General features: G+C 39.6%; 3 protein-coding genes and 1 pseudogene across 9 annotated transcripts in view; 2 read left to right on the top strand and 2 right to left on the bottom strand.

The window, feature by feature from the left end:
• Positions 1–8,130, bottom strand: part of HELQ (helicase, POLQ like) — a 55,346-nt gene extending 47,216 nt beyond the window's left edge. Inside the window, exons 1-2 of the mRNA XM_060147898.1 lie at positions 8,073–8,130; positions 854–1,177 (exon numbers count right to left, since the gene is read on the bottom strand). Of these exons, the coding sequence (XP_060003881.1) occupies positions 854–1,048 (195 nt within the window). The 5' untranslated portion in view covers positions 1,049–1,177; positions 8,073–8,130. The remainder of the gene's footprint in view (positions 1–853; positions 1,178–8,072) is intronic.
• On the top strand, positions 781–6,245 carry MRPS18C (mitochondrial ribosomal protein S18C). Of its 3 annotated transcripts, XM_060147906.1 has the most exons (6): positions 781–1,569; positions 2,330–2,382; positions 4,269–4,352; positions 5,401–5,458; positions 6,000–6,059; positions 6,144–6,245. In XM_060147906.1, exons 1-6 carry the CDS (start codon positions 1,470–1,472, stop codon positions 6,218–6,220), a joined length of 432 nt encoding a protein of 143 aa, XP_060003889.1. In that variant the 5' UTR covers positions 781–1,469; the 3' UTR covers positions 6,221–6,245. The 3 variants fall into 3 exon arrangements, with proteins under 3 accessions (XP_060003889.1, XP_060003888.1, XP_060003887.1); XM_060147904.1 differs by lacking the exon at positions 5,401–5,458 and having other exon boundaries at positions 787–1,569; XM_060147905.1 differs by lacking the exon at positions 5,401–5,458 and having other exon boundaries at positions 786–1,569; positions 6,000–6,245.
• ABRAXAS1 (abraxas 1, BRCA1 A complex subunit) lies at positions 2,583–26,622 on the bottom strand. 5 transcript variants are annotated; one of them, XR_009540268.1, is made up of 10 exons: positions 26,445–26,622; positions 24,268–24,358; positions 19,772–19,808; positions 15,987–16,053; positions 13,840–14,033; positions 12,795–12,914; positions 11,724–11,808; positions 8,981–9,095; positions 8,073–8,606; positions 2,583–3,786 (listed from the first exon to the last, which is right to left on the bottom strand). XR_009540268.1 is itself a non-coding variant. In XM_060147901.1 (9 exons), the coding sequence occupies exons 1-9, from the start codon at positions 26,529–26,531 to the stop codon at positions 8,170–8,172; spliced, it is 1,233 nt and encodes a 410-aa protein (XP_060003884.1). In that variant the 5' UTR covers positions 26,532–26,622; the 3' UTR covers positions 2,587–8,169. The 5 variants fall into 5 exon arrangements, 3 of the variants coding, with proteins under 3 accessions (XP_060003884.1, XP_060003885.1, XP_060003886.1); XR_009540267.1 differs by having other exon boundaries at positions 2,584–3,756; XM_060147901.1 differs by having other exon boundaries at positions 2,587–8,606.
• Positions 20,318–21,205, top strand: LOC132519253 (E3 ubiquitin-protein ligase RNF138-like; annotated as a pseudogene).
• Positions 26,623–27,218: the final 596 nt, after the last annotated feature.

Here is a 27,218-nt window from a genome sequence, read left to right as displayed (position 1 = left end):
AAGAAATGGAGGCCCAGAGAGGTTAAGTGACTGGCATAAACTGTCCTCCTAGTGATGCTGGGATCCTAATTCTTAAGCTAGTGCTAAATCCTTTAAAATGGCAGCAAGACCGATAACCATCTACTGGAAGGGGAGAAGTTTCTGATAACTGCAGTGCTGTTTCACCTCCGATACTCCATTCTGCAGAGACTGGCCTGTAATAAAATCATGCTTGTACCACTGGACACTCCAAGGAGATTGTTCTTAGAAATCTGGAATTGAAAGGGAGTGTCTGACTTGGTATGGTCTATAAACAGAAGAGATGGAATTTGGAGGTAGCAATATAGGGGAGTGATTAAGAACCCAAGATTTGGAGTAGGAAATGTAGTTTCTTAACTTCTCAGGGCCAGATTTCTGTTGTAAAATCTAGATAACGTAAATAGTTTAACAAAGTACCCAGCACATAATAGGTCTGCAATAAATGGTAGATTTTTAGTACAAGGAGCAGCAGAAACTTGGAAGTCTAGGTTTGCGTCTGGTCATGCCACTTACTTGCTGCATGTACAACTTCTGTCTCGGGGTTTCATATCTATATAATAATGGGGCTAACAGTGCAACACCTCACAGGTGAGGATTAACAGCGATAACAAAGACGAGGTAAGCCCACGAAGGCTAGTAGATAATTGGTCAATTGTTTGCACCTGGGAAGGGAACTGCCAAACTTCTTGGCGTTCCAACCACGCCTTCTTCAGCTGGTCTCCCGCGCCTCTTTCAGTGAGCATGCGCAGTGGGAGACCTGGCTTTGTATCATCAACCCACAGGTAGGAAATGGAACGTGGAACTCAGGGGAATTTGAGAGGTGGCGGGGCTGTACCTCGACCGGCTGCACGTCCATGGTTTTTCGCCGCCGGCTCCCAGCCACCGTCTCCTCGTCCTCGTCCTCGTCCTCCTTCTCCTCATCGCCGGGCTTAAGCTCGGCCGCGGTGAGGGCAAAAACGCTCTCCAAGCTACGACGGTTCCTTTTGCGGACCGACACCCGCCGGCGGATGCGGGAACAACCTTCATCCATGGCAGGGGCTGGAGGCCCTGCCCGGATGTCGTTCTGCGTGACCCAGCTGCCAAACCCCAGTGAAGGGGTGCACGCAGCAACAGGGGGAAGGTAGCAACAGGCGGAAACTGCGCTCGCCTTTCCATCCACCTTTGGGAAGGATCACAAACCAATTGTCAGGGCTTTGGGACCGGAAGCGGAAGCACAGACGTAGGAGCCCGCCCTCTCTTCGTCCAATCTTGCGGCGCGGCAAGAGGGAGAGGAGGCGAACGGGAAGGTACTGCGCAGGTGTATAGAAATCCCCACCTGCTCTTTCCTTGGATTCCCAGCGCTCGCCTTCGGAACCTTTGAACCGAGTGCTTGGGCTAACAGGGGAAGCATACCGGAAGTGGCTTGTCCAGACGATTTGGAAAAAGGAAAGGAAGAGGAGGAGCAACGAACCATGGCAGCTATGGTAGCCCTTTGCAGTGGGCTAGGAAGGAGAGCGTTAAAGCACTTCGTAACGGCTGCTGTCTGCCTCACAGATTCTGGGGCTCATGCAGGTAAAGTCTCCATATCCTAGGTTCCTTTATAGCATTGCAGCCGTTTGGCTTAGCCCTAATTAGGTCGGTGGAGTCGTCACCGTTAGCTAAAGGACTCCGGTGTCTAGGCAGTTTTCTCCAAGGTAAATGGGAATCTGTAGTGGCCCGTGACTAGTATTTTAAAGCTGAAGAGGGCGTGAAATATAGCCCAGTACTTTTTTTTTTTAAACGTACGAGGAGAGTGATGGGGTGATTCTTAAAAAGAGGCAGGGACTTGCCCAAGATCTTCGGGTAGACTTGGTAAGGAAGGAGCATTTTCAGTCACCTAGCAGCAAATTCCAGATGTCTGAGGGCCCAGATCTGGGCGAAATTGTGACATGGGCCCTGGAATCTATCATTTCTGCACTTTTATCTACTTTGTGCTTGTCTGTAAAAATCTTTTCACTTTCCTTTGGTATGACAATGCCTTTCAGTTTGCATTAAAATCTGTCTCTTCCCATGGAGAGAAGGGAATATAAATTTCCGGAACAGGGAGGTTATATGGGTGGAGATATATATGCCCTTTTCCCAAAGCCCCAGAAAGCACATTTATCCTAAGTTTAACTCTGCCTCAAATCTGAAGACTTTTAACCTTCATTTAACCTTGTTAGTATAATGAACATAAAACCTTTCTTTTCTGTTAGGTCCCTTAATTCATCTCGCCTCCACAGAAGCAAAATCTTTCCTTAGCTGCTCAGCTAACAAAAATAATTAGTTCGTTGCTGTTTCTGTTTAATTGCAGTGCTGTGGAGAAGTTGTTCACAATATAAACAGGTAACCAGCAATGAGGACCTGGTAAGAATTTTTTTCTTACTTGTAATAAAGCATTTGCAAATACGACCAAGTTCTTATGTCTTTGCTATTTGAATAGAGTTCAGCTGAAGGACAAAAACAATTAAGATGATAATCATTAGTCTGTGTTGGAAAATTATAATTTATTGAGTAGTTACTTAAGTGAATTTTGAAGTAAGAGAATCCCTAGATTCCTAGCAAGAAGCATGGCTTCTGTAACACCATATTTTGCTTCCTAGATATGTGCTTTGGGAATTTAAAAAGGTAGTTTTGGTGCATGCAGTAATTGCAGAAAACCTAACAAAGGGATTGTACAAAGTTTACATATACCTTGGCTCTCTTCCTCATTTCAAATTCAATTCTGTCTTCCTCCTATTCATCACTTTGGCTGGGTGGCGGCTGCTTTAATCAATGCGGGATCAAAATTAAAGTTTTATACCAGGACATTAAGTACAGTCTCTTCTAAACTGTAGATGTATTTTTATGGGTTTCAAGTACTATCATTGGGCTTGGGCAGTATAGGTTTTCTTGCTACATGCAAAGATAATTTGACACTAATCAGACCATATAAAGCACTTTGCACAGTGTAGAGAAGGAACACAGTCATTACAGGTAAGCTGAATGTAAATTGGATTAAGAACATTTGAGGAGTTGGAAAAAAACAGAAGAACCCCTCTGGTCCCTCTGAGCGTCCATCTCGGTCATCTAATTCACACCATAGTCAAGAGAGTAAAGGAAATTACTAGAGCTCCTCTTTAGGTCATTAAACCCACTAAGACTAATGAAAGCTATGGGCTCTCCCAGAAAAAGGCACACAGTCCCATTTATTTGAAAATTTGCATACAACTACAGCGGTTCAGGGACTTCCATAGCCATTTCTACATTAAGAATCTATACTGGAGACACCTAAACTGATTTTAGGAGGGAGGCCTTTGTGATAGAAGCATTAGAGGCAGTAGTGAACAAAGAAAAACGAAAAATGCTGACAGAAACTTACAAAACAGTCTGGGGCCATAAAATTGTAGTCAAAGAACCTGATAGTATTACGCTAAGCCTTGTCTTTTTTTATCTTAATTTATTTATTATTTTTGGCTGCGTTGGCTTTTTTTGTTGTTGCACGCAGGCTTTCTGTAGTTGCTGCAAGCGGGGTCTACTCTTCGTTGCGGTGTGCGGGCTTCTCATTGCGGTGGCTTCTCTTGTTGCGGAGCACGGGCACGCGGGCTCAGTAATTGTGGCTCGCAGGCTCAGTAGTTGTGGCGCACGGGGTAGTTGCTCCACGGCATGTGGGCTCTTTCCTGGACCAGGGCTCGAATCCGTGTCCCCTGCATTGGCAGGCGGATTCTTAACCACTGTGCCACCAGGGAAGTCCTGCATTGTCTTTTTACAAGAGAAATAGTGATAAAACATCTGAAGAAATATGGGGATGGATTTAGGGATTATAATTTAAGAATTGCATATGGTATCTGTTGTGCTTAAGTTTTTCTTGATTTAAATCTGAGAGTTTTTAGTCACCTACAGTCTGGACAAAGCATTTGAGGAGAGAATCATTTATCGAAGATTTGAATTTTTTTCCCCCTCCCATAAGCCCTTTTTTCTCCAAAGATTGTATTTTATCCCAGAATCCTCCTCCATGACTTAATTCCTCCTTAGCCAAACTTAAACAAGACACTTGCACAAAATATGTTTGAGTACACTGAAACCTTTAAAATAGTGAATCTTTTTCTGAAATACTCGATTTTTCCTTTACAAGCCTAGCTGTTGTATTCTCTTTCACAGTAAAAAGGTACAACTAATCCCTTGGAGAGATTTAAATGTGGTAACCTAAGATTTTACGTTTTTTCGATTCAAAGTTAATACAAACTATATTATCATATATTTTTTTCCTTTAGCCTGTTCCAATGGAAAATCCTTATAAGGAGCCTCTGAAAAAATGTATCTTGTGTGGAAAACGTGTAGATTATAAGAATGTACAGGTGAGATCTGGTTTTACTTCACTATGATACTTGATTTTGGGATTTTGGCTCCTTTATTAATACAATAGAGAAGCAAGTCAGTTTTTATAACAGGCTTTGTGTAGGGTGACTGTTTTAGCGACTGCATAATTTCAGATCTCGTTATACTTCTACGTATTGATACAAGGCATCTCTTTTATTCAAATAAGAGCCCCTTGGCTGTCCCTCATTTACTGTTAATTCAGCTTAGCATTCCTCTTTTTTCTTTGCCCAAAATGTCTTTACAGTAGCTCGCTGTGGCAGTGATTCTCAGTTGGTGGAGTTCAGTAGTTTGGGAAAAGCTCCTCTGGTGAAGTTGATCTCTGTACCTCACCACCAATATCGCTATTTCAAATGTAATTTTATCTGTTGTCGAGCACTCAGCAAATTAAAAGTGGCAAATTTAGGGGAGAGAATGGTGCTGGAGCTAAGTATACTGACAGTAGTATAAAGTGATAGCTGCCTTGGTGGGAGAAAAGCCAAGGAATTTTAAAATGCAACATATTAGGATTATGCATAGTGCCTAGAATGATGCCTGGTACATAGAAAGTGCTAAAGAATTTAAATTAATAAAACCTAAATAACAGCAAACGGCCTGATGTACCTGTGCATCTTGAAGACCTCATTGTAGTCTGATATTATGTGATAGCCTATCATGATAGATGAAGTGTTTTGTACCTTGTTATAAAAGCAACAGTATTTGAGAAAAGTTATCTGTGGAAAAGTCAAGAGAACAGCTTTAGCACTGAAAGAATACGCTCATTAATCCGTTGTATAGACTTTTTGACACACTGGATAAGAGATGTCAACTTTAGTGATTACTTTAGTTATTTAAAAAGATGACCTATTAATAGAATGAACATAATTCAGTGTTTTTATTCATATTTTTGAAGTTTGTCTGAAATGTATTAATAAACCTTTACATAACTTGAAGGTGTGGCATAAGGTTTTTTTTTAATTTACCATTCAAGATTGAATAACAAGTGTATTAATGTAAATTTTTTTCCTTTTCAAATATAACTCAAAACAGCTTTTATCCCAGTTTATTTCTCCATTTACTGGATGCATTTATGGAAGGCACATAACAGGTATTTTGTTTTCTATATATTATAGCAACTTAAATGTAGGTAAGAACTTATATAAAGCTACTTCTGTTATTTAAGGAAACTGGCAGATTTTCAAATAGTGCTACAAATTACTATGACACCAGTTACTATGGCTAGTTTGAGAAAGCCTCTTCTTAGGCCAAAGGATAATTATTTTGCATGTCTTCTTATACTCAGTTAACTATAGGCTGACAATATGTAGAAAACTTGGGCTTAAAAAAAATTGCTTTGCTGTTTGGGAGTATACTATAATCATCCCCAGGCTATTATTTAAACCAGGGGCCTGTTGCCTATAGGCCAAATCGGATCTGCCACTTGTTTTTGTAGATAGCTTAGTTTCCATAGTGTCTGAGCTACAACAGCAGAATTGAGTAATGATGATAGAGACTGTATGGCCCACAAAGCCTAAGATAGTTACTATCTGGCTGTTTACAGGTTTTCCAATCCTTCCATGACATAGACATTTGTTATGCATTTTGATTACTGGCATTTTTTACGAATAAGAAAGCAATTTCTTTTATAGGTCTTTGTGGGAAGAAACAAAAAGAAATCACAAAAGCAATTAAGAGAGCTCAAATAATGGGTAAGAGCATCTGAAAAACTGAATTATGCTAACCAAAATTTTGCTCATTATCTTTTGTGAAGAACTTTCATTATCTCTTTACAGGGTTTATGCCAGTTACATACAAGGATCCTGCATATCTCAAAGACCCTAAAGTTTGTAACATCAAATACAGGGAATAAATTCTATAAAGTTATCATCAATAAATTTATTTTATAGTTGTGTGGTATTAATACTGGCTCAAACTGTAAGATTTAATAACCTTTGAATAGAGAACTGATAGGCTAAATCTTATCAAACTATAAAGTATTATGTTTTTAATTCTTAATAATTTGAAATTATATGAGGAAAAAGTGTTTCAAGTGTGAAGTTTCCTCTCCATATCAGAATGTTCATTAAGTAAATCAGATTATTTAAAATGTTAATACTTGTTATATTTTACATACATATGAATTAAAAAAAGGTACTATGGGATTTTCACTTATATCTGGCCCCTAAATAGCTCATACAGCATACCACTGATAATGAGATGTTAAACATGGAAGGGATGACGTGTATTGGGATTTTACTTTAGGCCCAGATTCTGTGTTGTAAATAGTATTGTAGGGATATGGGTGCGGGAAAGTGGAATGCTTATATAATGTACAAATCCCACATGATAGGGTGTGGATTTGAAATTGCTAAGGAAGATTTTCTAACACGTAAATAATTATGCCTGGCTAGGACTATGGGTCTTCCCTCTGTAGAGATGTTATGTGGGGATGAACAGTGGTGCTGTCTGTCACAGGACCTAACACTTACTCCTGGACTAGTCTATCATGAACTGGTAGTGTCCTGTAAATAAACCGATCCATAGGCAATCTGTTGTATCATCTTCTCTTACTCCAGTGATACAAACTGATTGCCAAAAGATGGAGAATAACTGAGAAAAAATGTCCTACAAGGATTCTTTTCCTCCTTTTCATTTAGTACCCTGAAAGTTGGGACATCAAACTTAATTATTTTAACATTAGGGTTCAGAATGAACCCCATTTCCTCTCCTGCCCTGTGCTTCTTATGTAACTAGTAAAGCAATCCCAACAGCAACTCATTATTTGCACAAATCATCCCTGGTATTATGTGGGCTTCATAAACACCCCATGGTAACTAATGCATGTTAACACACAGATAAAAGATGATAGTTTTTGATACTAGCTATGAATTTGCTCTATCATTTAGGAAATAAGTGATGGAAGAGCAGTGGTCAACATGTGGGTTCAGCATTTCACCCAGTGAGTAAAGCATGAAGGCGTCATGTGATGTGTATGCTTTATGGGAAATTCTGTTATGGAAAGGATAAATAGAAAAAACAAACAGTAAAAGCTCTCTTAACCAACCTCCACTTAACCAACTCACTGGATTAAACAGGGGCTTTACATCCTCCTTAAAAATCACACGGAAGCCCATGACTCTTAACCTGTTGAGTTCTACATTACCAAGAGTCATCTATTTTGTTCCCAGACCTTATCAGTTGTATTTTTGTAGTGATGAATATGAGCATTAAAAATAAAGTTTCAGTTGCAGTGAAAACCAAGTAAAGGCTCTGAGAAGACTTGATAAAGATAACTAGCTTTTTAAAAAAAATAGTTGTCAAATTAGGTGTGGTTAGGACAAATAAGATTGGGAATGGAAAATGAAAAAACCTAGTAGCATTTTGTACTTAGGTTGCTTTGCAAATTTCTTTAAAGAAACTAAAATTGGGGATTAGATAGGGTAAGTAATGGGTTTGATTTACATAGGAACTCCAACACATTCGTAAAAAAGTTCCTGGCCCTGCAACAAAAGTTTGACGAATGTACACTTCTGCTTTATGTTAAAGTGAAATCTCTGATAGACACCTTATTTATGTATCATTTGAGTCCCACTTAACTGGCCTTTTCACCTAACTAACCAACTGCTGATCCCAAACATTGCATTACCAGGCTTTGTTCTGTACTCAAATTCTGAACTGACTCAATTTAAAGTACTTTATAAAATAAATGAACTAGAACTTACCTATGTGTTATTGCAAAGAGCTGAACATAGTAAAAACAATAGGCATGTTTGGCTTTACCCTTCTTCTGATGAAAAATCTCCTTTCGGCCTAAAAGAATCAAAAGGTAGGAGACTGTGGGTATTCACCAGAACCGTTCATTTTCTCAATCTCTTCATCTGTTTCTGGGCTGCTCACTGTGGATGCCTTTTCTTGGTTACTACTATCAGTATCTGTTTTAGATGGTTGGTTCTGTATCTCTAACAGCCGTGACTTCTTGAATTGCCATCCACCATCTGTACCTGAAGCTTTACGCTTAATCATTTGCAGCGCACTACCAGCTGGACTAGCTTCAGGAATGTCAGTATATTCCACCATTAGGGTCAGGTTGTCTACCACATTGAGATGGTGGTTGGTATTACAGCTACTTTTAGAAATATGTCTATTTTTCAAGGAGATAACACATGAATGAAGAAATTCACAATCGGGAAAAAAGGTCTGTAAGGCTTGACAAAGAAAAATGTTCTCCTGAGGGTCTTTCTGGACATTCTTCTCTCCTAAAGAAACAAACAAATATTTCAACATACAGTATTTATACTACAAAGGTTTTATAGTTATCTGTTAGTAAAGTCAGAGACTTTAAAGAATCATATTGAATTATCTAAATTAAGAGAAATGATAATCCCAAATTTATATGCCACAATATCCTCAGAGAAAATTAAAGTTGTTATATTTTTTAAAATCAAGGTAGTATATCTATAGTAGTACCATGTTCTCCGTTCAGTGGGATTTAAGAGTATTAATGAAAGTTATTTTTAATCCTAAAGTGAACAAATTGATCAGTTAGTGCAAGCAGCTCATCCATAATTCCAATCAGTGAGAATTTTTCTTCAAAGCACAGAAAGTAGTGATATGTGAACTTTTTACTTACGTGTTGCTTGAATCTGTGCTTGCTTTCTTTTTTTAATTTCTCGTTTTAATCTGTTTATATCCTTTAGTAGTTTCTCTACTGCTCTCTCACTGTGTTCTACTTTACTGCATGTACTCTGGAAAATAAAGTAATTTAACAGCATAGATAAAGTTCCAAATTGTAATACTACAATCTACATTCACAAATAATATGAAATCCTTCATGGTGTATAACATCAAATATTTTCCTTTATAAAAATTTTATTTTATTTTGCTATTTTCTGGAGGAACTCACCAACAAGCATTTGTATGGTGCTTCATAGGTTACAAAATGCTTTCCAGATGTATTAACTTCCTATTTATACAAAGTTTTATCATTCAAGTTATTTCCTAGATAATACACAGAAATAAAAAACAAAAATATTTAACTGCTTCAAAACAAAAAATACTGTACTATTTTGAGATGCATACTTATTGCAAACATTTAAGAAACTGCCAATAACAAAGTGACTTTCACTATTACAAAAGAAAACTACTGAAGATTTTAATTCCCGTAAAACTACTTTTGAAAAGCAGAATGGCCTTCTGTGTCATCAGTTTTTAAGTACTAATACCCTTTGACTCAGTGATTTCATTTTGGGAATATATCTTGGATCAGTAACAAAAATTTATATAACATGATGTTTCTTAGAATAGTGTCAAATCAGAAGTAACTAATTTCCAATTATAGTGTAATGGGTTGTTAGAGCCAGTTTTAGTGGATACTTCATGGAACATCTGCCCAGCCTATTTCTCATGAACTTGTTCATCCTGCCGTAAGAGTTCACCAGTAACCCTTTCACCAACTTTCACCCTAGCTGACCCAAGCAGAGATAATTACAATAGCCAATTGGCAAATCCTAATCTCTTGAATAGAAGAGATTAAATGCAGAAGCTATAGGTTAGCTCTTTGGTCAGCCAGTGGGTGAATAAACAGCAAGATCTGTAAATACTATGAAGGAAACAAACAGGCAGACACAAAGGGAGAGAGTTAGTTTTTTTGTTTGTTTGTTTTTTGGCCACTCAGTGCGGCTTGTGGGATCTCAGTTCCCTGACCAGGGATTGAACCCTGGCCATGGCAGTGAAAGCGCCAAATCCTAACCACCACCAGGGAACTCCCAGGAGTTAAAGTTCTGATGGCATTCAAGCTCCTGGTTCCAGTTCCTTCCTAGAGCTCAGTGGCCTTCTGCCCACAGTTCCTCTCACATACCTCTACATTCCCTAATTTAGCCCAAGTTGGTACTTTTTTTTTTAAGTTAATTTATTTATTTTTGGCTGCGTTGGGTCTTCATTACTGCGTGCAGGCTTTCTCTAGTTGCAGCGAGCAGGGGCTACTCTTTGTTGCAGAGCACGGGCTCTAGGTGCGCAGGCTTCAGTAGTTGTGACACGCAGGCGAACTAGTTTTGGCTCGCGGGCTCTAGAGCGAAGGCTCAGTAGTTGTGGTTCACAGGCTTATCTGCTCTGCGGCATGTGGGATCTTCCTGGACCAGGACTCGAACCCATGTCCCCTGCACTGGCAGTCAGATTCTTAACCACTGTGCCACCAGGAAAGTCCCCAAGTTGGTACTTTTCACATTAGAGTTCTAATATACTGCTCTAAGAAATATACTGCTATTAAAAAGAACTAAAATGTGGAAAGTGTTTAATTGTACATCAAATAAAAATCATGACACAAATTTCTATGTCCCCATCACTGTCAACAATGTAAAAGCATGTATACATTAGGGGGAAACTGGAGAAAATTGGAAAGTGCAAAGAGTTAAGTTACAATGGTAGGATTCTGGATGTTTTCCTATTTTCTAAAATTCCTGTATTATATTAAAAAACAATGTGCAATATTATCAGTGTGTAAAATGCATTAACCCCATTTCTCTTAGTGTGCTCTATTGGTGAGTATGGTGGCCATGGAATATACTACTCAGATCTCCATTTGCAGGAAGCAGAGTTGACTGACAGTTCCAGGTGCCATCTTTTTGGGTCCACTGCTGTGCTTGTGCTTAGGTCATGCTTCCCCTAGGTTGCTCTTAGCCACCGACTGAGCACAGTGAGGATATCAGTATAATTCTATTCCTGTAGGATGCCTTTGCTCAAAGACTCTCCATCAGCCTGGCTGAAATTTTTCAGGCCTTGCAGTCTAAAGCTCTTCCTACCCAATCATTCTCCTTTCCCTGTCTCCTTCCTCAGGTGTCAAACTTACATTGCAAGTCTCCCTGCCACTCCTGCTCCCTCCCCTCAAGGGACCTGAATGGACACAATGAGGTAGAACTTAGTACTGTTGTAGACTTTTTTGTTCCCAAATATTTGCTCCCTTTTTTATCCTGTAAAAGGGTTATATCTCCCTGCCTATTGCCATGACATCCTCTGGCCAATGAAATGTGAGTGGAAGTGACAGGCCAGCTCTGAGCAGAAATTCTAAGAGCTGTTGTGAATTTACACCAGCTTTCCTGCTCTTTTCCCTTTGTCATGAGAAGAGCATGTCCCACAGATGGGCTGGATCCTAGAATGAACATGACATTTAGAACAGGAGCAGAGCTGCAGCCAAGATATAATGTGAGTGAGACAAAACTTTTGTTTTCGTAGCCCACCAAGATGGAGGCCTTTGTTACTGAAGCTAAACTAATAAAAAATTTATGTCTAATCAACTGTCAGGTTATCCATAAACATATATTCAGTGAGCAATGTGATATGAACTCTATAGGTGATCTTTAAATGTTTTTTTAACTTACCTTTAATTCCTCTTGTAAAGAAGCATACAGTTCATTTATCTTATGTACCTCCTTTAAAGATCCATCTTCTTTAAAAAATTTAGAGCTGTAAAATATTATCATTTCCTCAGGCAAATGTACAGAACTCATTTAATGATACAATGAAAAATTTATTTGTAGTTGAGGAACAATAGATGATTCTTTTTACTGGCTTTGTAGGGACCATGATTTTGTCAACCTACTTATTTACAGAATAAGTAAAACCAACCAGAAAACCTAGTTATCTATCTTCACCTCAGCAAACTTTTTAGCCTCCTAAGTACTATTTCCAGGACTCAGAAAAGAGGTTCAATGAAAACAGATAAAGACTGAAGGGGGGGTGGTTCTTTCTTGGCAATAGGATCAGTCAATTATTTTACTGAGTTTAAGTCATCATTGATTGAAAGAGGCAACATTATTTTATATACCACGAAGAAAAAAGAAAAACAATTCTAAGGCATGTTTTGTAAAAATCCCAATTTGAGATAAATGTAAAACTGTGTCTTAGTATCAATGAAATGTGGTATTCAATTTCTATAAGACACTGTTAAGCACTGTGGGAACACAAAAATAAATGAAATCTAGTCCATTATTCTCATAAAGTTTACACTTAGTAAGTATCCTGTAGTACCAGTGTTGTTATTTCTGACATTAATTATTCCCTTATTGCCCACAAAAAAGTTATAGCTCAGCAGTCTACAGTGTGAGTAAGTCTTGGCTAAAGCCTCATTTTTTGTCTTTATTTCATATCCAATCTAATTTCTTGCCTTTAATCTGAACTGCTGCCTTAGAAAATTACTATTTTGAGGCTAGCTCCTTATTTTTAGAATAAATATGTTAAAATATGTAGGCTATACAACAATGCCCCTCTCTTTTGTATTTTATAAATGGACAGGTGCTAGAAGGAAATACTGAGAAATTAAAAGTCTGGTTTACTTGAGTAATGTCATTAGTCAGTTTTCCTTTCATTTTTATTCTTGTGTAATAAAAAAAATTAACTTCAAAAAATAAATAGGAGTTAAGTTTAGTGGGGAAGCAGTTGAGGAATCTCACCTGTGTGTTTTTACTGCTCGACTAAAACCAGTGGACATACAGGAATCAGATACAGTTTTATAACCCAGTTGTTCAGACATGCCCAAATTGGCCACCACTAAAGGTATCCTATGAAAAAGCCTGAAGAAATAAAATTTTTAAAAATAAATTTAAAATAAAGTGAAAGATTAGCATCTACTTATTAGTATATAGACTACCTTTCCCCTACAAGATTAAAAAACAAAACCCCATTCCTTACTACTTATCCATGACAGAATTTACTGACTTGAGGCAAATAGCTTTTAAAAACTGTGAAATGTGCATAGTGTAAGATAACTGTGAAAAAATACTTTAATGGTTATTTTAACTGATCACCACATGTAAAAATAAAGGCAATATTGTTGCGATTCATCCTATCTTTCGTGAATGATAAAACTACTCTTCCTTGGTACTCTTTTTTTTTTTTTTTTTTTGCTGTACGTGGGCCTCTCACTGTTGTGGCCCAGCCGCTCCACGGCATGTGGGATCTTCCTGGACCGGGGCACGAACCCGTGTCCCCTGCATCGGCAGGCAGACTCTCAACCACTGTGCCACCAGGGAAGCCCCCTTGGTACTCTTTTAACTTCATTCTCATACTCCATGAAAATGTTGTCTATATAACCTGTGGGGAGTCCTATTAACTCATTTTGGTGGATCCTCAAGAACCACCCTGCTTCCTGGCAGAGGTTAGAGAAAAGCTGCTCAGGTATGCAGGCTTCAGTTCTACATTATATTCCTTAGCAACCAATACCTAAAGCATGCATATTTTTTCCACCTTATGGTAAATATGAGCAAATCCTCAGTGCCAGAAACACAAGTCATCATTCCATACTGGGCTTCTAATTTCCTTATCTGACCTTCATTCTCCCATATAAAGAACCGATGGTAAGAAAGGCTAAAAAGGGTTATTGTGACAATCTAATGCAACAATATACGAAAATAGTTGGTAAGCCATAAAAAGTACAATAAAAATATTGAGTACATTTTTCTGTTAGCTGAAAACAGCCAGTGACTGGCCAACATTTACCCTTTCTGAGGTTTGTATAAGGCATGCTCCAGCCGATGAGTAGAGCAGCTTTCTGTTATTATACTCGGTGTTAATAACAGAAAAACAAGTTCCTGGCTTGAAAGATGCTGCTGTAAGTTTTTGTGAAGCAGTCTCTCTCTGAATGTCATGATCTGGTCTGAATGACGTCGGAATTTATACCAACCAACCACATCCTGAAGGAAAATATAGAAAAACATCAGGCGAATACCTTAATGGTTACAGTTATTATGTATCTTACTGTCATAATCAAGCAGTAAAACTGGAAACCTTAAAAGTGACTTTCTTGGGCTTCCCTAGTGGCGCAGTGGTTGAGAGTCCGCCTGCAAAGCAGGGGACACGGGTTTGTGCCCCGGTCCGGGAAGATCCCACATGCCGCGGAGCGGCTGGGCCCGTGAGCCATGGCCGCTGAGCCTGCACGTCCAGAGCCTGTGCTCTGCAATGGGAGAGGCCACAACAGTGAGAGGCCCGCGTACCGCAAAAAAAATAATAATAATAAAATAAATAAATAAACTTTTTAAAAAATGGCTTTCTTGGGACTTCCCTGGTGGTGCAGTGGTTGGGAATCTGCCTGCCAGTGCAAATGCAGGGGACGGGTTCGAGCCCTGGTCCGGGAAGATCCCACATGCCGCGGAGCAGCTAAGCCCGTACGCCACAACTACTGAGCCTGTGCTCTAGAGCCCGGGAGCCACAACTACTGAGCCCACGTGCCACAAACACTGAAGCCTACGCACCTAGAGCCCACGCTCCTCAACAAGAGAAGCCACCGCAATGAGAAGCCTGCGCACTGCAATGAAGGGTAGCCTCTGCTCGCATCAACTAGAGAAAGCCCCTGCGCAGCGATGAAGACCCAAACAGCCAAAAATAAATAAATAATAAAATTTTTTAAAAAATTAAAAAAAATGGCTTTCTTAATATTTACCAAGATTTGGGGCCTATATTAAACAAAACGTACACTTAAGAATACACTTTACCTTTTATAAAGCATGCAAACTGACTTGCAGTTAAATTACTTTCCATTTACTTACCAGGCTACAATTTTATTCAATACAGATTAAAGAAAATAAATTCTTAACTTCCTCTAGTTCCTCTTAATGGCATTTACTGTCTTAACATTTTTAACCCTTAGTCAAAATTTAAATGAAGAAAACACCAATGAAAACTAGTTAACTTCCTGTATGGATACTTGGTTTGCTAAGTAAGTAAACTGAACCCAATAGCTTTTAATTGAAATTTATATGGGAATGTTATCACCTACCCCACAGAGCTGGTTCCAAGATTAAGATCATATTAAAGGGTTTTGTAAACTATAACACGCTAAACAAATGTGTTGTTAGTATTTTTTATTTATCTTTGGCTGCATTGGGTTTTTGTTGCTGCGCGTGGGCTTTCTCTAGTTGCGGCAAGCGGGGGCTACTCTTCGTTAGGGTGCGCGGGCTTCTCATTGCAGTGGCTTCTCTTGTTGCAGAGCACGGGCTCTAGGCACGTGGGCTTTAGTAGTTGCAGCACACGGGCTCAGTAGTTGTGGCTCACGGGCTCTACAGTGCAGGCTCAGTAGTTGTGGCGCATGGGCTTAGTTGCCCTGCGGCATGTGGGATCTTCCCGGGCCAGGGCTCGAACCCGTGTCCCCTGCATTGGCAGGCAGATTCTTAACCACTGCGCCACCAGGGAAGTCCCTCAAAAAGTTTTAAGAGGAAAAAAGTACCAAGAAAAAATGTATTTGGAAAAAAAAAACTATTTTGATCATTCAGCAAGTTTTAACTGAACACCAAGTGGGCTACAGAGGATCCAGATTAGGTGCTGTATAGGAAATCATCCCTGCACTAGGAAAAATAGTAACTTGTAGCTAAGTAAAAGAACAGCAATGGATTAAGTCCTAGAGTACGTGAGATCAATGTAAATCAGAGTAGTCAAGAGGATGAGAACAAGATGAAGATTTTTAATGACTAGCTTTGCTTTCAGGGAAACCCCTTTGAGTTTCTGGAAAGAACAAGCCTTTCCTCACCTGCTTTACACAGGACATTGTGAAGACAAATGCTGCTTTAAAGTTCTGTCAAAGTATTACATGTTTTTACGAGCTGAAAATAATACATATAATACGAAAAAAAGAAAGGTAAATCAGGGAATACCTTTTTGACACTTGATAATATTTTCTTCAGCGCTCGCTCATTTACTTCACCAGAAGAATTATAAAAGCTGTAAAAGCCAAAATTAAAGGCATTTCAAATAAGCTAAAAATATGAATGATTTTATTAGCACTTTTAATTGTAGTTACTCCTAGCCTAACTACCCAACCAAAATCCATATACTTATTGCCTGTTAGATGAAGTTCTAAATTAAATAGGAGAGAAAGTTCTCAAATTAACAGACTTAAAGTGCTAGAAATATGCGGTCCATAAGCAATGAAAAAGGAAAAGGAGTGGAGGAACTTTAAAGGATAAGTTTGTGTAACACTTTTTTTTTAACGTAAAACAAAACAAACTCTCCATTAAATACAGGTATTTGTTAAGTTCACATAGCTAGTTCACAATTTATTCATTAAAACTTTTTTTACAATGATGATACATACAAAAGAATGTAATGTGAGTAATGAAGCAGCACAATACCATAAAGACAATTTATTCATTGCTAATTCCAAAAGCTATCCTTTTCTTTTATAAATTTATTCTATGATTTTATTTATTGTTTCTGGCTGCATTGAGTCTTCACTGCTGCACGCGGTCTTTCTCTAGTTGCGGCGAGTGGGGTCTACTCTTCGTTGCAGTGCGCAGGCTTCTCATTGCGGTGGCTTCTCTTGTTGTGGAGCATGGGCTCTAGGCGCGTGGGCTTCAGTAGCTGTGGCATGTGGGCTCAGTACTTGTGGTTTGTGGGCTCTAGAGCGCAGGCTCAGTAGTTGTGGCTCATGGGCTTAGCTGCTCCGTGGCATGTGGGATCTTCCCGGACCAGGGCTCGAACCCGTGTCCCCTGCATTGGCAGGCGGATTCTCAACCACTGCGCCACCAGGGAAGCCCTCCAAAAGCTATTCTTAAATTAAGAGAAGTGCTTTAGGAGTTGGGTTTTTTTTGTTTTGGGGGGCTGGGGGGGTGGAGGATAGGTATTGGTTTAGTTTAGTGACTTCTGTTCTGTAGTTGGAATGTCAAAGATTTAGGGAGAATTGAAAAATAATTCTAAAAGATTCTAAAGCATTTACTTTCAGCTTTCTTTCCCCTCCAGGGATTACAAATAATATTCTCTTTTTTAACATTCATCAAGATCAACAATATTCTTTTCTATGATGTAATATCTATTATGCAAAATCTCTGACAAATACTATTCATTATAATAGGTTTTTACTGGTAATTCTAATCTACACACTGAAAAAATTTAGTTACATAAAACTGGAAAAAACATATCCTAATAGGCAATATATTTTTTCTTTTTAACTTACAAAGTGTTCCACCTACCAAAGGGGGATAATTCAGCTCATCGAACAGATCCTTCCATCTTACCTATTTATTCCAACATGAAAAATCTAAATACAAGAGTTTATTCCTGTGTTTCTCTAGGATGGTCCACTCCTGAGCTCCTCAAACTGGGACATAATGCAATACACCAGGGTATATAAAACAACAGGATAAAAGTGTACGTCTTCTGTGCAAGCACTGATTTTTATGTGAAGCTTCTGGGAAGGGGGGCAGTTTTTTTTTTGGTAGAAATAGATATACTGTACAGTAGAATTCATGTTAAACTGCGCAATTTTTTTAAAGTGACTTTAAGTTTTAGGCTTCAATGGGCTGTTTTCCAAATTCCCCCTAGATTTCTGAGATAAGGGAAACAGTGTATTTCAGTGGCAAACTTTGCAACCAATGTATCAGAGCAGGATTGACAAACTTTTTCTATAAAGGGCCAGATAGTAAATACCTTAGGCTTTGCTGGACAGTCTCTGTTACATATTCCTCCATTGTTCTTTTTTTTTTTTAACTCTTAAAAAATATATTAACTATTCATAGAGGTCCATATAAAAACAGGCCATGGGGCTGTACTCTGCCACCCTCTGTATCAGAAACATAAACCTGGTTATTAAAGCTTATCCAGCTCGGATTCCATGAAGTATGGTATCAGAAGACTTTGTTTTTAACATGTTCCATCTACATCATTTAAAAGAGTTGCCCCCAACCTTTTTGGCACCAGGGACGGGTTTCGTGGAAGATGGTTTTTCCATGGATGGGGGTGGGGGGTGATGGTTCAGGTGGTAATGCGAGCGATGGGGAGCGGCAGATGAAGCTCTGTTCACTCACCCACCGCACACCGGTACCAGTCCAGGGCCCAGGGGTTGGGGACCCCTGATTTAAAACAAGAAAGAAACAGCATAGTATGCTGTTGGATTAGAGCTCAAGAAATCCGGATTCTACTAATTTTACCCTACCACTAACCAGTTCTTCCCCCCATCCCCTAATTTTGTAAAGCTAAAAGGCTGAGGGACTTCCCTCAGCAGTGCAGTAGTTAAGAATCCACCTGCCAGTGCAGGGGACACAGGTTCGATCCCTGGTCCGGGAAGATCCCACATGCCGTGGAGCAACTAAGCCCGTGCGCCACACTACTGAGCCTGCGTTCTAGAGCCCGCGAGCCACAACTGCTGAAGCCTGCGTGCCACAACTACTGAGCCTGTGCGCCCTAGAGGCCGCTCACCACAACTACTGAGCCCATGTGCCACAACTACTGAAGCCCGTGTGCCTAGAGCCCGTGCTCTGCAACAAGAGAAGCTGCTGCAGTGAGAAGCTCACGCACTACAATGAAGAGTAGCCCCCACTCACCGCAACTAGAGAAAGCCCATGTGCAGCAACGAAGACCCAACGCAGCCAATAAATAAATAAATAAATAAAAGGCCTAGGTATGGGTTTCTCATCACTGGATCAGATGGCTTCCTCGGCTCTAAGACTCATATTAAGTTGGTCTAATTATTTAAGGTAGTTGCCAGAAGGTATTGAATCACCTTTTTTTTTTTTTACTTTCCCTCCTTAATCCATTGCTGGCCCAGAGTCCCTCAAGAAAGTACTATTTATGAGTCTCCACCAAGAGTCCCTCATTCAAAAGATATTTTTTATACGCATTGTCTATTAGGCAATATAGGAGCTGTGCCCCTTTCTGGTACAGCAGTTTAAGACCACACTAAGCCTTCTGTCACACCTACCAATGGTGTTTCTCACCTTAACACTATGTTCCATGGCAACTCTTACACAACCTTAGAAATGGTACATACAGTGTGACTGTAAGACAGTAATGCTGATTTTTCATGTATGGTTTATATAAATCATAAAGCTATTTCACCAAAACTACACCGTGTTGTTTATGGTTACAGTTGTTTGCTTTATGAAACATCATTGATTTATATACTTTTCTATGTAAATACCTCAATTAAAAGTTTTTAACAATATCATAGCCTATCAGGGCTAAGAGTACTACTACTATCTGTAGGACTATGAGTACAAGTTTCCACCCTGGAAAAGTAATAGGAAGCGGGTTAGATAAAGAACCTAACCAGTTAATAGACAAAAGATAACATTAAAAAATATAAGTGAAGAAACAGATGATAAAATAAACTGGAATAAAAAGAAAAAAGGGCTGCCGTTAATGTATGAGAACGTGTTGCTGAGTTTATAATATGCGATGAAGTGACTGGGTGGGAGAAGGAAAAGCAATCCTCAAGGTAAACTGGTACCTGGGAGAGGCAGTGAAGACCAGCTAAAGGAAGCAGATAAATACAGAGAAAGAACTATTAGGGTTGAAATGAACAGGTGAATTTCAGGTACTTAAAAAGAGTCTTTACATTTTAATCTGTACCACCAGGTATAACTAAGATACTTTGTTAGTTTCAAAAATTCACTTGCAGAGAATAATTTTCACAATGGATCATTTACTTGCTCTTACTACTCACCTAAAAAGCTGATAGCATGAAACGTACTTCTGAATGTCTGGAAAAAAAGAATTTTTAGTTATGATTACATTAAGTATCATTTGAATAACATACATTGAGCACTTCATGCCAGGATGTACTTTACCATTATCTCGTTTATTCCTCACAACAAACCTATGAGACAGATGTTATCACTCCTTCCACTTTAAAGATGAGGTAACAGGCAGAGAGATTAAGTTGGTGGAGGCAAAATTCAAACCCTGAACCTCACTCACAACTACTGATAGAATGCTATACTCCTTCTAAATAGGTTTAGTAATGGCCACACAAAAGATTAAGTCACACTTGCTATAGTCATTGAGTTCTGAAATTGTGATGCTGTAATTTTACCCAACTGATAAAAAACAGCTGCTAAAGGAATTCTTTTGTTATTCCAACTGGTTCTTTCATAAAGGATATGTCAATGTTAATTGTAGACTAAAGAAAAAAAGTCCAACATCTCTGAAGAGGTGAGTTTTATTCTCCTGTCAATAGAAATAATACATCTAAATACATCTAACTTCTGGTTGCTGCAGGTGCTGTGCAAACAGATTAAATTCTATCACAAGACATCATTACAAATCATGAAAGTATCAAGATGAATATAATGTTTCCTCTATCATCCCAAACTTTCAGATCCCTCAAGATTCAGTAGGGACGGCTTCCCTGGTGGCGCAGTGGTTGAGAGTCCGCCTGCCGATGCAGGGGACACGGCTTCGTGCCCCAGTCCCGGAGGATCCCACATGCCGCGGAGCAGCTGGGCCCGTGAGCCACGGCCGCTGGGCCTGCACGTCTGGAGCCTGTGGTCTGCAACGGGAGAGGCCACAGCAGTGAGAGGCCCGCGTACCGCCAAAAAAAAAAAAAAAAAGTCATTTATGGGCTTCCCTGGTGGCGCAGTGGTTGAAAGTCCGCCTGCCAATGCAGGGGACGAAGGTTCGTGCCCCGGTCCGGGAAGATCCCACATGCCGCGGAGCGGCTGGGCCCATGAGCCATGGCCGCTGAGCCTGCACGTCCGGAGCCTGTGCTCTGCAACGGGAGAGGCCACAACAGTGAGAGGCCCGCGTATTGCAAAAAAAAAAGATTCAGTAGGGAAAGGAGTGAGACATTCACACAGAAAGTCATCAAGACAATACATATTCTTCTAGGCAGCCCATCTTTATGTGTCCCTGTGTCAACAATCAAATTTTGTCAGATACCATTTACAGGATCACTCTAGCAGTAATCACCTATTTCAGATAATTCCTGTGACTATGATGTTCTCTTCCTTGGGGAGATCCTACCCAGAGTACTAGCAATTTCATTTGTCACCTAAATCAAAGACATCAGTTTGATTATGGAGAATCTGTGAATCTTCATCTAGGTGAGGAAACCCAATATCAAACTGCTGTTGAAGAATCTTTTCAAGTAAACATCTGAAGAATGCAGACATCTTTGCATCTTTGTACATGCAAAGGCTATCTTTAAGGAGAAAACTACATGAAGTCACCATTTCAATAACTTGATATGTATATAAAGTTATTGGTATTATACTACTATATATATATATATATATACTACTATAAAAGTAATTCAGCCTATTAAAAAAAATGGAAAAGTTATCATCCTCTTCAGATATTTTCCTTCCAGCAAACATATGTTACCCTCAGATAAATCTCTCTGAACAGAAACAGTCTGTAACTGATAACCGGCCAAACATAATCTGGTGTAGATAAGGCACAGTATAATAAAATGATGAAAATCTCATTAACCAAAGCAATGTAGTAATTTGTAGATCTTGCCACCTGTTTTAAAGTAATCCAACATTTTAAAATAATTTAAGCAAATACTTGAGTGCAACTACAGCACTTGCCAGATACCTTGAAGCTTAGCACTGCTCCTAGCACAGTGGAGTTGCTCGATAAATGGTTGCTTATTTAAACTCCTAAAATATGTCAGATACTTTGGGCAGCACACCAATTACAATTAGGGAAAAAAGACTTCCTAAGGGCTTGCTTTTTACGCTCGTGTGAACAGAAAGAAAAACATTAAGAAAATAAAATTATAAACAATATAAACATGTGTAACACATGACAAAAGGCCAATTTCCTTAAGTTATGATATAGCATTACAAATCAATAAGAAAAAGCAAAACAGCCTAGCAGAAATATAGTCAAAGCATGGAACAGGTGTGTTCTTTTCAAATAAAAAGGTCTCCCCAAAAGTCAAACACATAACCTCATTTGTAATTTAAAAATGCAAATTAGAAAGGGGGAGGGGCAAGATGGGGCAGGGGATTAAAAAGTACAAACTACTATACATAAAGGAAATAAGCTACAAGGATATATTGTACAGCACAGGGAATATAGTCAATATTTTATAACTTTAAATGAAGTATAATCTATAAAGATATTGAATCACTATGCTGTATACTTGAAACTAATATAATACTGTAAATCAACTATACTTCAAAAAAAAAGAAATGCAAATTAAAATTTTTTTTTCTTCACTTATCAAGTTGGCAAAGATTAAAAGATTTGATAATACCCAATGGTGATAAGGGTAGGGGGACCCTGGTACTTTCACATATTGTAGAGGAGTCTAAGATGACATGACTCTTCCAAAAGGTAATGGCCTACCTCTAGGAATTTTGCTTTCAGATATACTCAAAGGCACAAAGATATATGCACCATAAAATGTGCATTGTTACATTGTTTTGTATTAATAAAAAAATAAAAAGTCATCCATAGCTGGTTAAGTACGTTGTGGTACATTCATACAACGGGAATACGAAGACATCAGAAAGAATGACAAACTATACACATTCATACTACTCTGCACTAACGATATCTTGGAGATATTTATACATGTATATAGTATGATCCCACTTAGAATATAAAAATACACATACATTTATATGTGTGTATTATGTGTAGTATTAATGAGTGAAAAAATACTCATGAAACCAAGTCATTGCCACAGAGGTGACTTTAATGGGTGAGTTTAAATTTATATGTTTACTTTATAAATATGTACTAAATTTACATATATACTTCAATTTTTACCTTTTTAAAGTAGCAAACAAAAAGTACAGTATGAGTATAAACTGATATAATCTTTCTGGAAAGCAATTTGCTAATACAGATCAAGAACCTTAAAAATGTTCACACCCTTTGACACTGTAACACCATTTCCAGAAATATACCTATAATAGGTGTAGAATATTTATGTACCAAAATGTTCCCTGTAGTATAATTTATGATAATGAAAAACTGGAAACTCTGATTATAATTTATTTATTTAAAGGACAACTAAAATCACATACAGTCATAAGAGTAAGACCATAGAGTATAGAATGCAGTTATAAGAAATAATATTTAGAGGATTATTTACTATGAGAAATTGATCATGACACCAAATTTTTTATAAAGTATACCACCAATTTTGTTTTAAAATATATATATATATATGCTTAGAAAAAAAATGCATATGTTAGAGAATCAGAAAACTCCCTATGTATTTTAAAGCTCCGTTTCCCTTTTTCTCTGAAAGAACAGCTGCCACCAGCTGCAGTTGCTTCACCACCCACTTCTCAAACCCTCTGCAGTCTGGCTTTTTCCCCATTACACTTCTGAAATTATGTAAGGTTTCCAATTATTTAATCACTGAGTTTTTTCAGTTCTCATCTTCCAACTTTTCTGCAGCATTTTACATTTCTGTTGAACCTGTTTTATCTTTTTTCTTGGCCTTGCTTATTATTGGTTCTTTCTTTTGCTGGATCACCTTTCTGCCACTCACATATACACAGGAGCTATTTCATCCTTCTTTCCCCCCAGTAATCTTAATCTGCTTCCTATGTCTCATATTGTTTCTTGCTTTAGACTAGGGCATAGCCATAACTTTAACTGAGAAATGAGTGCAATATATTCCTTTAAAATTTGATTTCTGGGACTTCCCTTGTGGCGCAATGGTTAAGAATCCGTCTGCCAATGCAGGGGACATGGGTTCGAGCCCTGGTCCGGGAAGATCCCACGTGCCGCAGAGCAACTAAGCCCACGTGCCACAGCTACTGAAGCCGGCGCGCCTAGAGCCCGTGCTCCACAACAAGAGAAGCCACCGCAATGAGAGGGCCATGCACACCAACGAAGAGTAGCCCCTGCTGGCTGCAACTAGAGAAAGCCCACACGCAGCCACGAAGACCCAATGCAGCCAAAAATAAATAAATAAATAAAATTAAAAATTTGATTTTAAAAATTCATACCTATTTCTGGTGTTTTTGTTTCTTTGTTTGTTTTAGTTTTTGGCCGCACCACGCGGCACGTGGGATCCTTAGTTCCCTGACCAGGGATCGAACCCGCACCCCCTGCAGTGGAAGCGCAGAGTCTTAATGCTGGACCCAGGGAAGTCCTGATATCTATTTCTTAATAATTTAAAAAGTAACTTATACTGACCCCTTTCAGCATAAACTATCAAAATAGAAGACACAGAAATAAGTGACTCACCAATTGTATAAATAACTTCAAAATCATCCATTTGAGAATCAGTTATGTTGTTCTTCGCTTCACCTTTCACTTCCCCAAGGAGAAAACCTTCCTATAAGGATAAAAATAAGCAGTATATGGAATACACGGATAGAATTTCCAAGTTCAGTCACTTAACTAACCAGTATTTCCCAAGAATTTTACAACACGTACAAGCGTGTGTTACCAGCTGGAGCACACACAAAAGAAAGACTAGGTGCATTCCAGTTTACCTGGGCAACATAACCAGGTTAAAAAACACGAGTAGAAGAGATTGTAAATACCACTGTGACTTTAGCACTCTTGGAAGTATAAAAGGCTTAAAGGCAGAAATGAGAACACAATGTTCAAGGAACAAGGAGTAGAGCAGTTAGCCTGAGAATAGAAGCCTCCCATCTGTAACGAAATCTTAGGTTGCTATGAACAGCACCAATAATGGACCATCCTGAATGACTGGCCAAGGAGTCTGGATTAATGGCACATGCTTCTGGGAGTCAGTGGAGGCTTCTGAGCTATGAAATGACACAGGATGGGCTTTTAGATTAAGCATGTGCACAATATCAAAGACCTGTAATTCAATATTAGAGTCTGCTGTATAAAAGAGGAGCTGTGAGCCCCGGTTCTTTTTAAAATGCAGGCATTTTGCCACCATAGCAGTGATCTCTTTGAGTTTCAGAGAATTCACTTATTTCTCTTGGCACATTTAGAAACCCAATGAGCTTGACAATGAATTTTTTACAGTCTTTATAACTTCTTTAGTTAAAAATGCTTTAAGAAATGTTTTTTTTTCATTAAAAGAAAAACACAAAAGTAATGTTTCCACAATGTGAGTCTTTGCTGGAATCAAAGGGGAACAATACAGAACTCTACTCTCTAGCGTTCTATACAAACCCCTGGAAAAGAGACAATGCAAGTACAGCTCTCCATCAAACCACCTTTTAAGGACTTTAGGAAAAAGATCTAAGGAACAGAGTCCTCTCTAACACTACGGTACTTTGCAAGTGCTAATCCTTTAAGCTACAGAGGACTTACAGTCCCACTCTGGTTATGTTTACACTAAGGTATTCCACAGTAATTTCTACAGCCACACACATTTTAAATCATCATATATTTGCTCTTTGCTACGTGTTAATCTACAAGCGTATTTAAAATTGCATACATGAAAGATAGCAATTCCAGCCTTATTAGGACTACGCCAAAACACTATTTTGGATAAGGCAAGCCTTTATTATAAAGTGAAGGGCACAAAATTTAGCAGAAATCACTAGGTTTTATTCAGTATGATATTCTCTAAACCGTATTAGCAAGTTACTACACACTTACTCTAGGACACTACTTCTCAGACTCAAAGTTTTACAGTGTTTTTTAATTTCATAAAAATGAAAGTTTTTAAAAATAGGTACTGTATTTTTTTAAAAAAAAACTACTTCACCTAGAGGTTTTGAACCTAGGCGAAAGTGTGAAATAAGCATTTAAATATCTAATATTTCAGGATAAACTTAAATGTTTAAATTACAACCGAAAGTATCCGACAAGGAACTAGCTCAGGCCTTACAAGCTAATAAATCTGATACCAATGCAAACAAAAGTCAGCTATCCAATATACGAAATTAATCTTCTTCATCTACTAAGATTCCCCCCAAAATAGCCACTGGATGCATCATTTCTCATTCCTTTACAAGTCTTCCATTTCAACAAACGTGCACAGTAGCTGCTCTGAAGGGGAAAATTGAGTTCTTTGCGAAAACCGCTGTCGGTAGTTAGGAGAAAGTTAACCGGCAACCTTCCCAGCGAGCGGTAGCGGGAGAGCGCTATGTGAACCTTCTATTTCTTCACAACCAAAATGAACCAGAAAAGGGGGACTACTGAAAAAGAGAAATGAAGGTGTGCGAGACACTCCGAGCAGGGCGCGGAAATAAACACTGGTTGCGAGAGGGAGGGCTAACTCTGGAAAAGGCTCACCACCGGAGGCACCTCCGGGGCCGCCCGGGAGCGGGAGAAGGCAGCCCCGACTGCACAGAGCCGGCGCGGCGGCGGCGTCGGGAGCCCGCGTGCGGGACCCGGGCAGCGGCGGCCGGGACGGCGCCCGCGCGCGCGCGCGCGCGCGCGCGGGTCCTTTTCTGAGGTGACGCCAGAGCCCGCCCCGATCCTCGGCTCACCGTGTCCGAGTCGGTGTTGAGGTGCTGGAAGACGAGCGCGCCCAGCACAAAGCCAGAGAGCACCGCCGACGTGCTCTCACCCTCCATGCTTCCGCCGCCGCCGCCCCCGCGCTGCTCGAGCTGACAGGGCTCGGCGCGGGCCGCACCGGGCGGGGTCCTCGGCAGCGCGTCGGCGAGGCGGCGAAGCGGGGCCGAGCGAGGAGGCGGGATGTGCGCCGGCGCATTGGCCGCGGCTCGCTCCCCCGAGGGGCGGGGTTGGTGGGGAGTCGCTGGGGCTCTCTGGTGCGGAGCTGGCAGCTCTGACGAGGGCTCTGGTTCGTCCCTCTCGGTGTTGGGCACCTCTGCCCAGTGCCAGGCCACGGACAGCGCTTTTGGTGGCTAGCTGCTACTGAGGGACCCTGGCATATGTGCAAAAGTGGAATAAATGAACACTTCTGACAGAATAGAGGCATTGCCTAGTGGCATAATATCACAATGGAAATGCCACGTTTGGAGTTTTCAGAGTGTCAGATGCTGCCCATTACTCATTGAAACTTCTGGAATACTAACGACCGTTTCAGAGAATGTCTTTTCTAGATCTCTCCAGCGATGTCCCGTCCCATGCAGTGGGGAGGAGGGGAACGGGTTTCTTTGAGAGTTTGCTTGCTTTTAGAAAATTGAGGACTCAGTTCAAAGAATATACAGACTTTTTAACATTGTTCTGACAATTTAATGATAGGTGTAAACGTACTGTGATGGATCATTTGATATAAACGTAAGGGGAATAGGAAGACC

Source organism: Lagenorhynchus albirostris, chromosome 4 (genome assembly GCF_949774975.1).
Source record: "Lagenorhynchus albirostris chromosome 4, mLagAlb1.1, whole genome shotgun sequence".
In the NCBI taxonomy this organism is placed as follows: Eukaryota; Metazoa; Chordata; class Mammalia; order Artiodactyla; family Delphinidae; genus Lagenorhynchus; species Lagenorhynchus albirostris.
The sequence above is the reverse complement of the archived record's forward strand: the minus strand, read 5'-3'. Positions and strand labels throughout refer to the sequence as shown.

Coding starts and splice junctions, on each gene's coding strand:
- MRPS18C (XM_060147906.1), top strand. CDS start 1,470: ATGGCAGCTATGGTAGCCCTTTGCAGTGGGCTAGGAAGGAGAGCGTTA. Junction 1,570..2,329: donor AGATTCTGGGGCTCATGCAG/GTAAAGTCTCCA, acceptor GTTTAATTGCAG/TGCTGTGGAGAAGTTGTTCA. Junction 4,353..5,400: donor TAGATTATAAGAATGTACAG/GTGAGATCTGGT, acceptor AACTCAAAACAG/CTTTTATCCCAGTTTATTTC.
- ABRAXAS1 (XM_060147901.1), bottom strand. CDS start 26,531: ATGGAGGGTGAGAGCACGTCGGCGGTGCTCTCTGGCTTTGTGCTGGGC. Junction 16,054..19,771: donor TCATGCTATCAGCTTTTTAG/GTGAGTAGTAAG, acceptor TGGCTTTTACAG/CTTTTATAATTCTTCTGGTG. Junction 9,096..11,723: donor CTTTACAAGAGGAATTAAAG/GTAAGTTAAAAA, acceptor TTTATTTTCCAG/AGTACATGCAGTAAAGTAGA.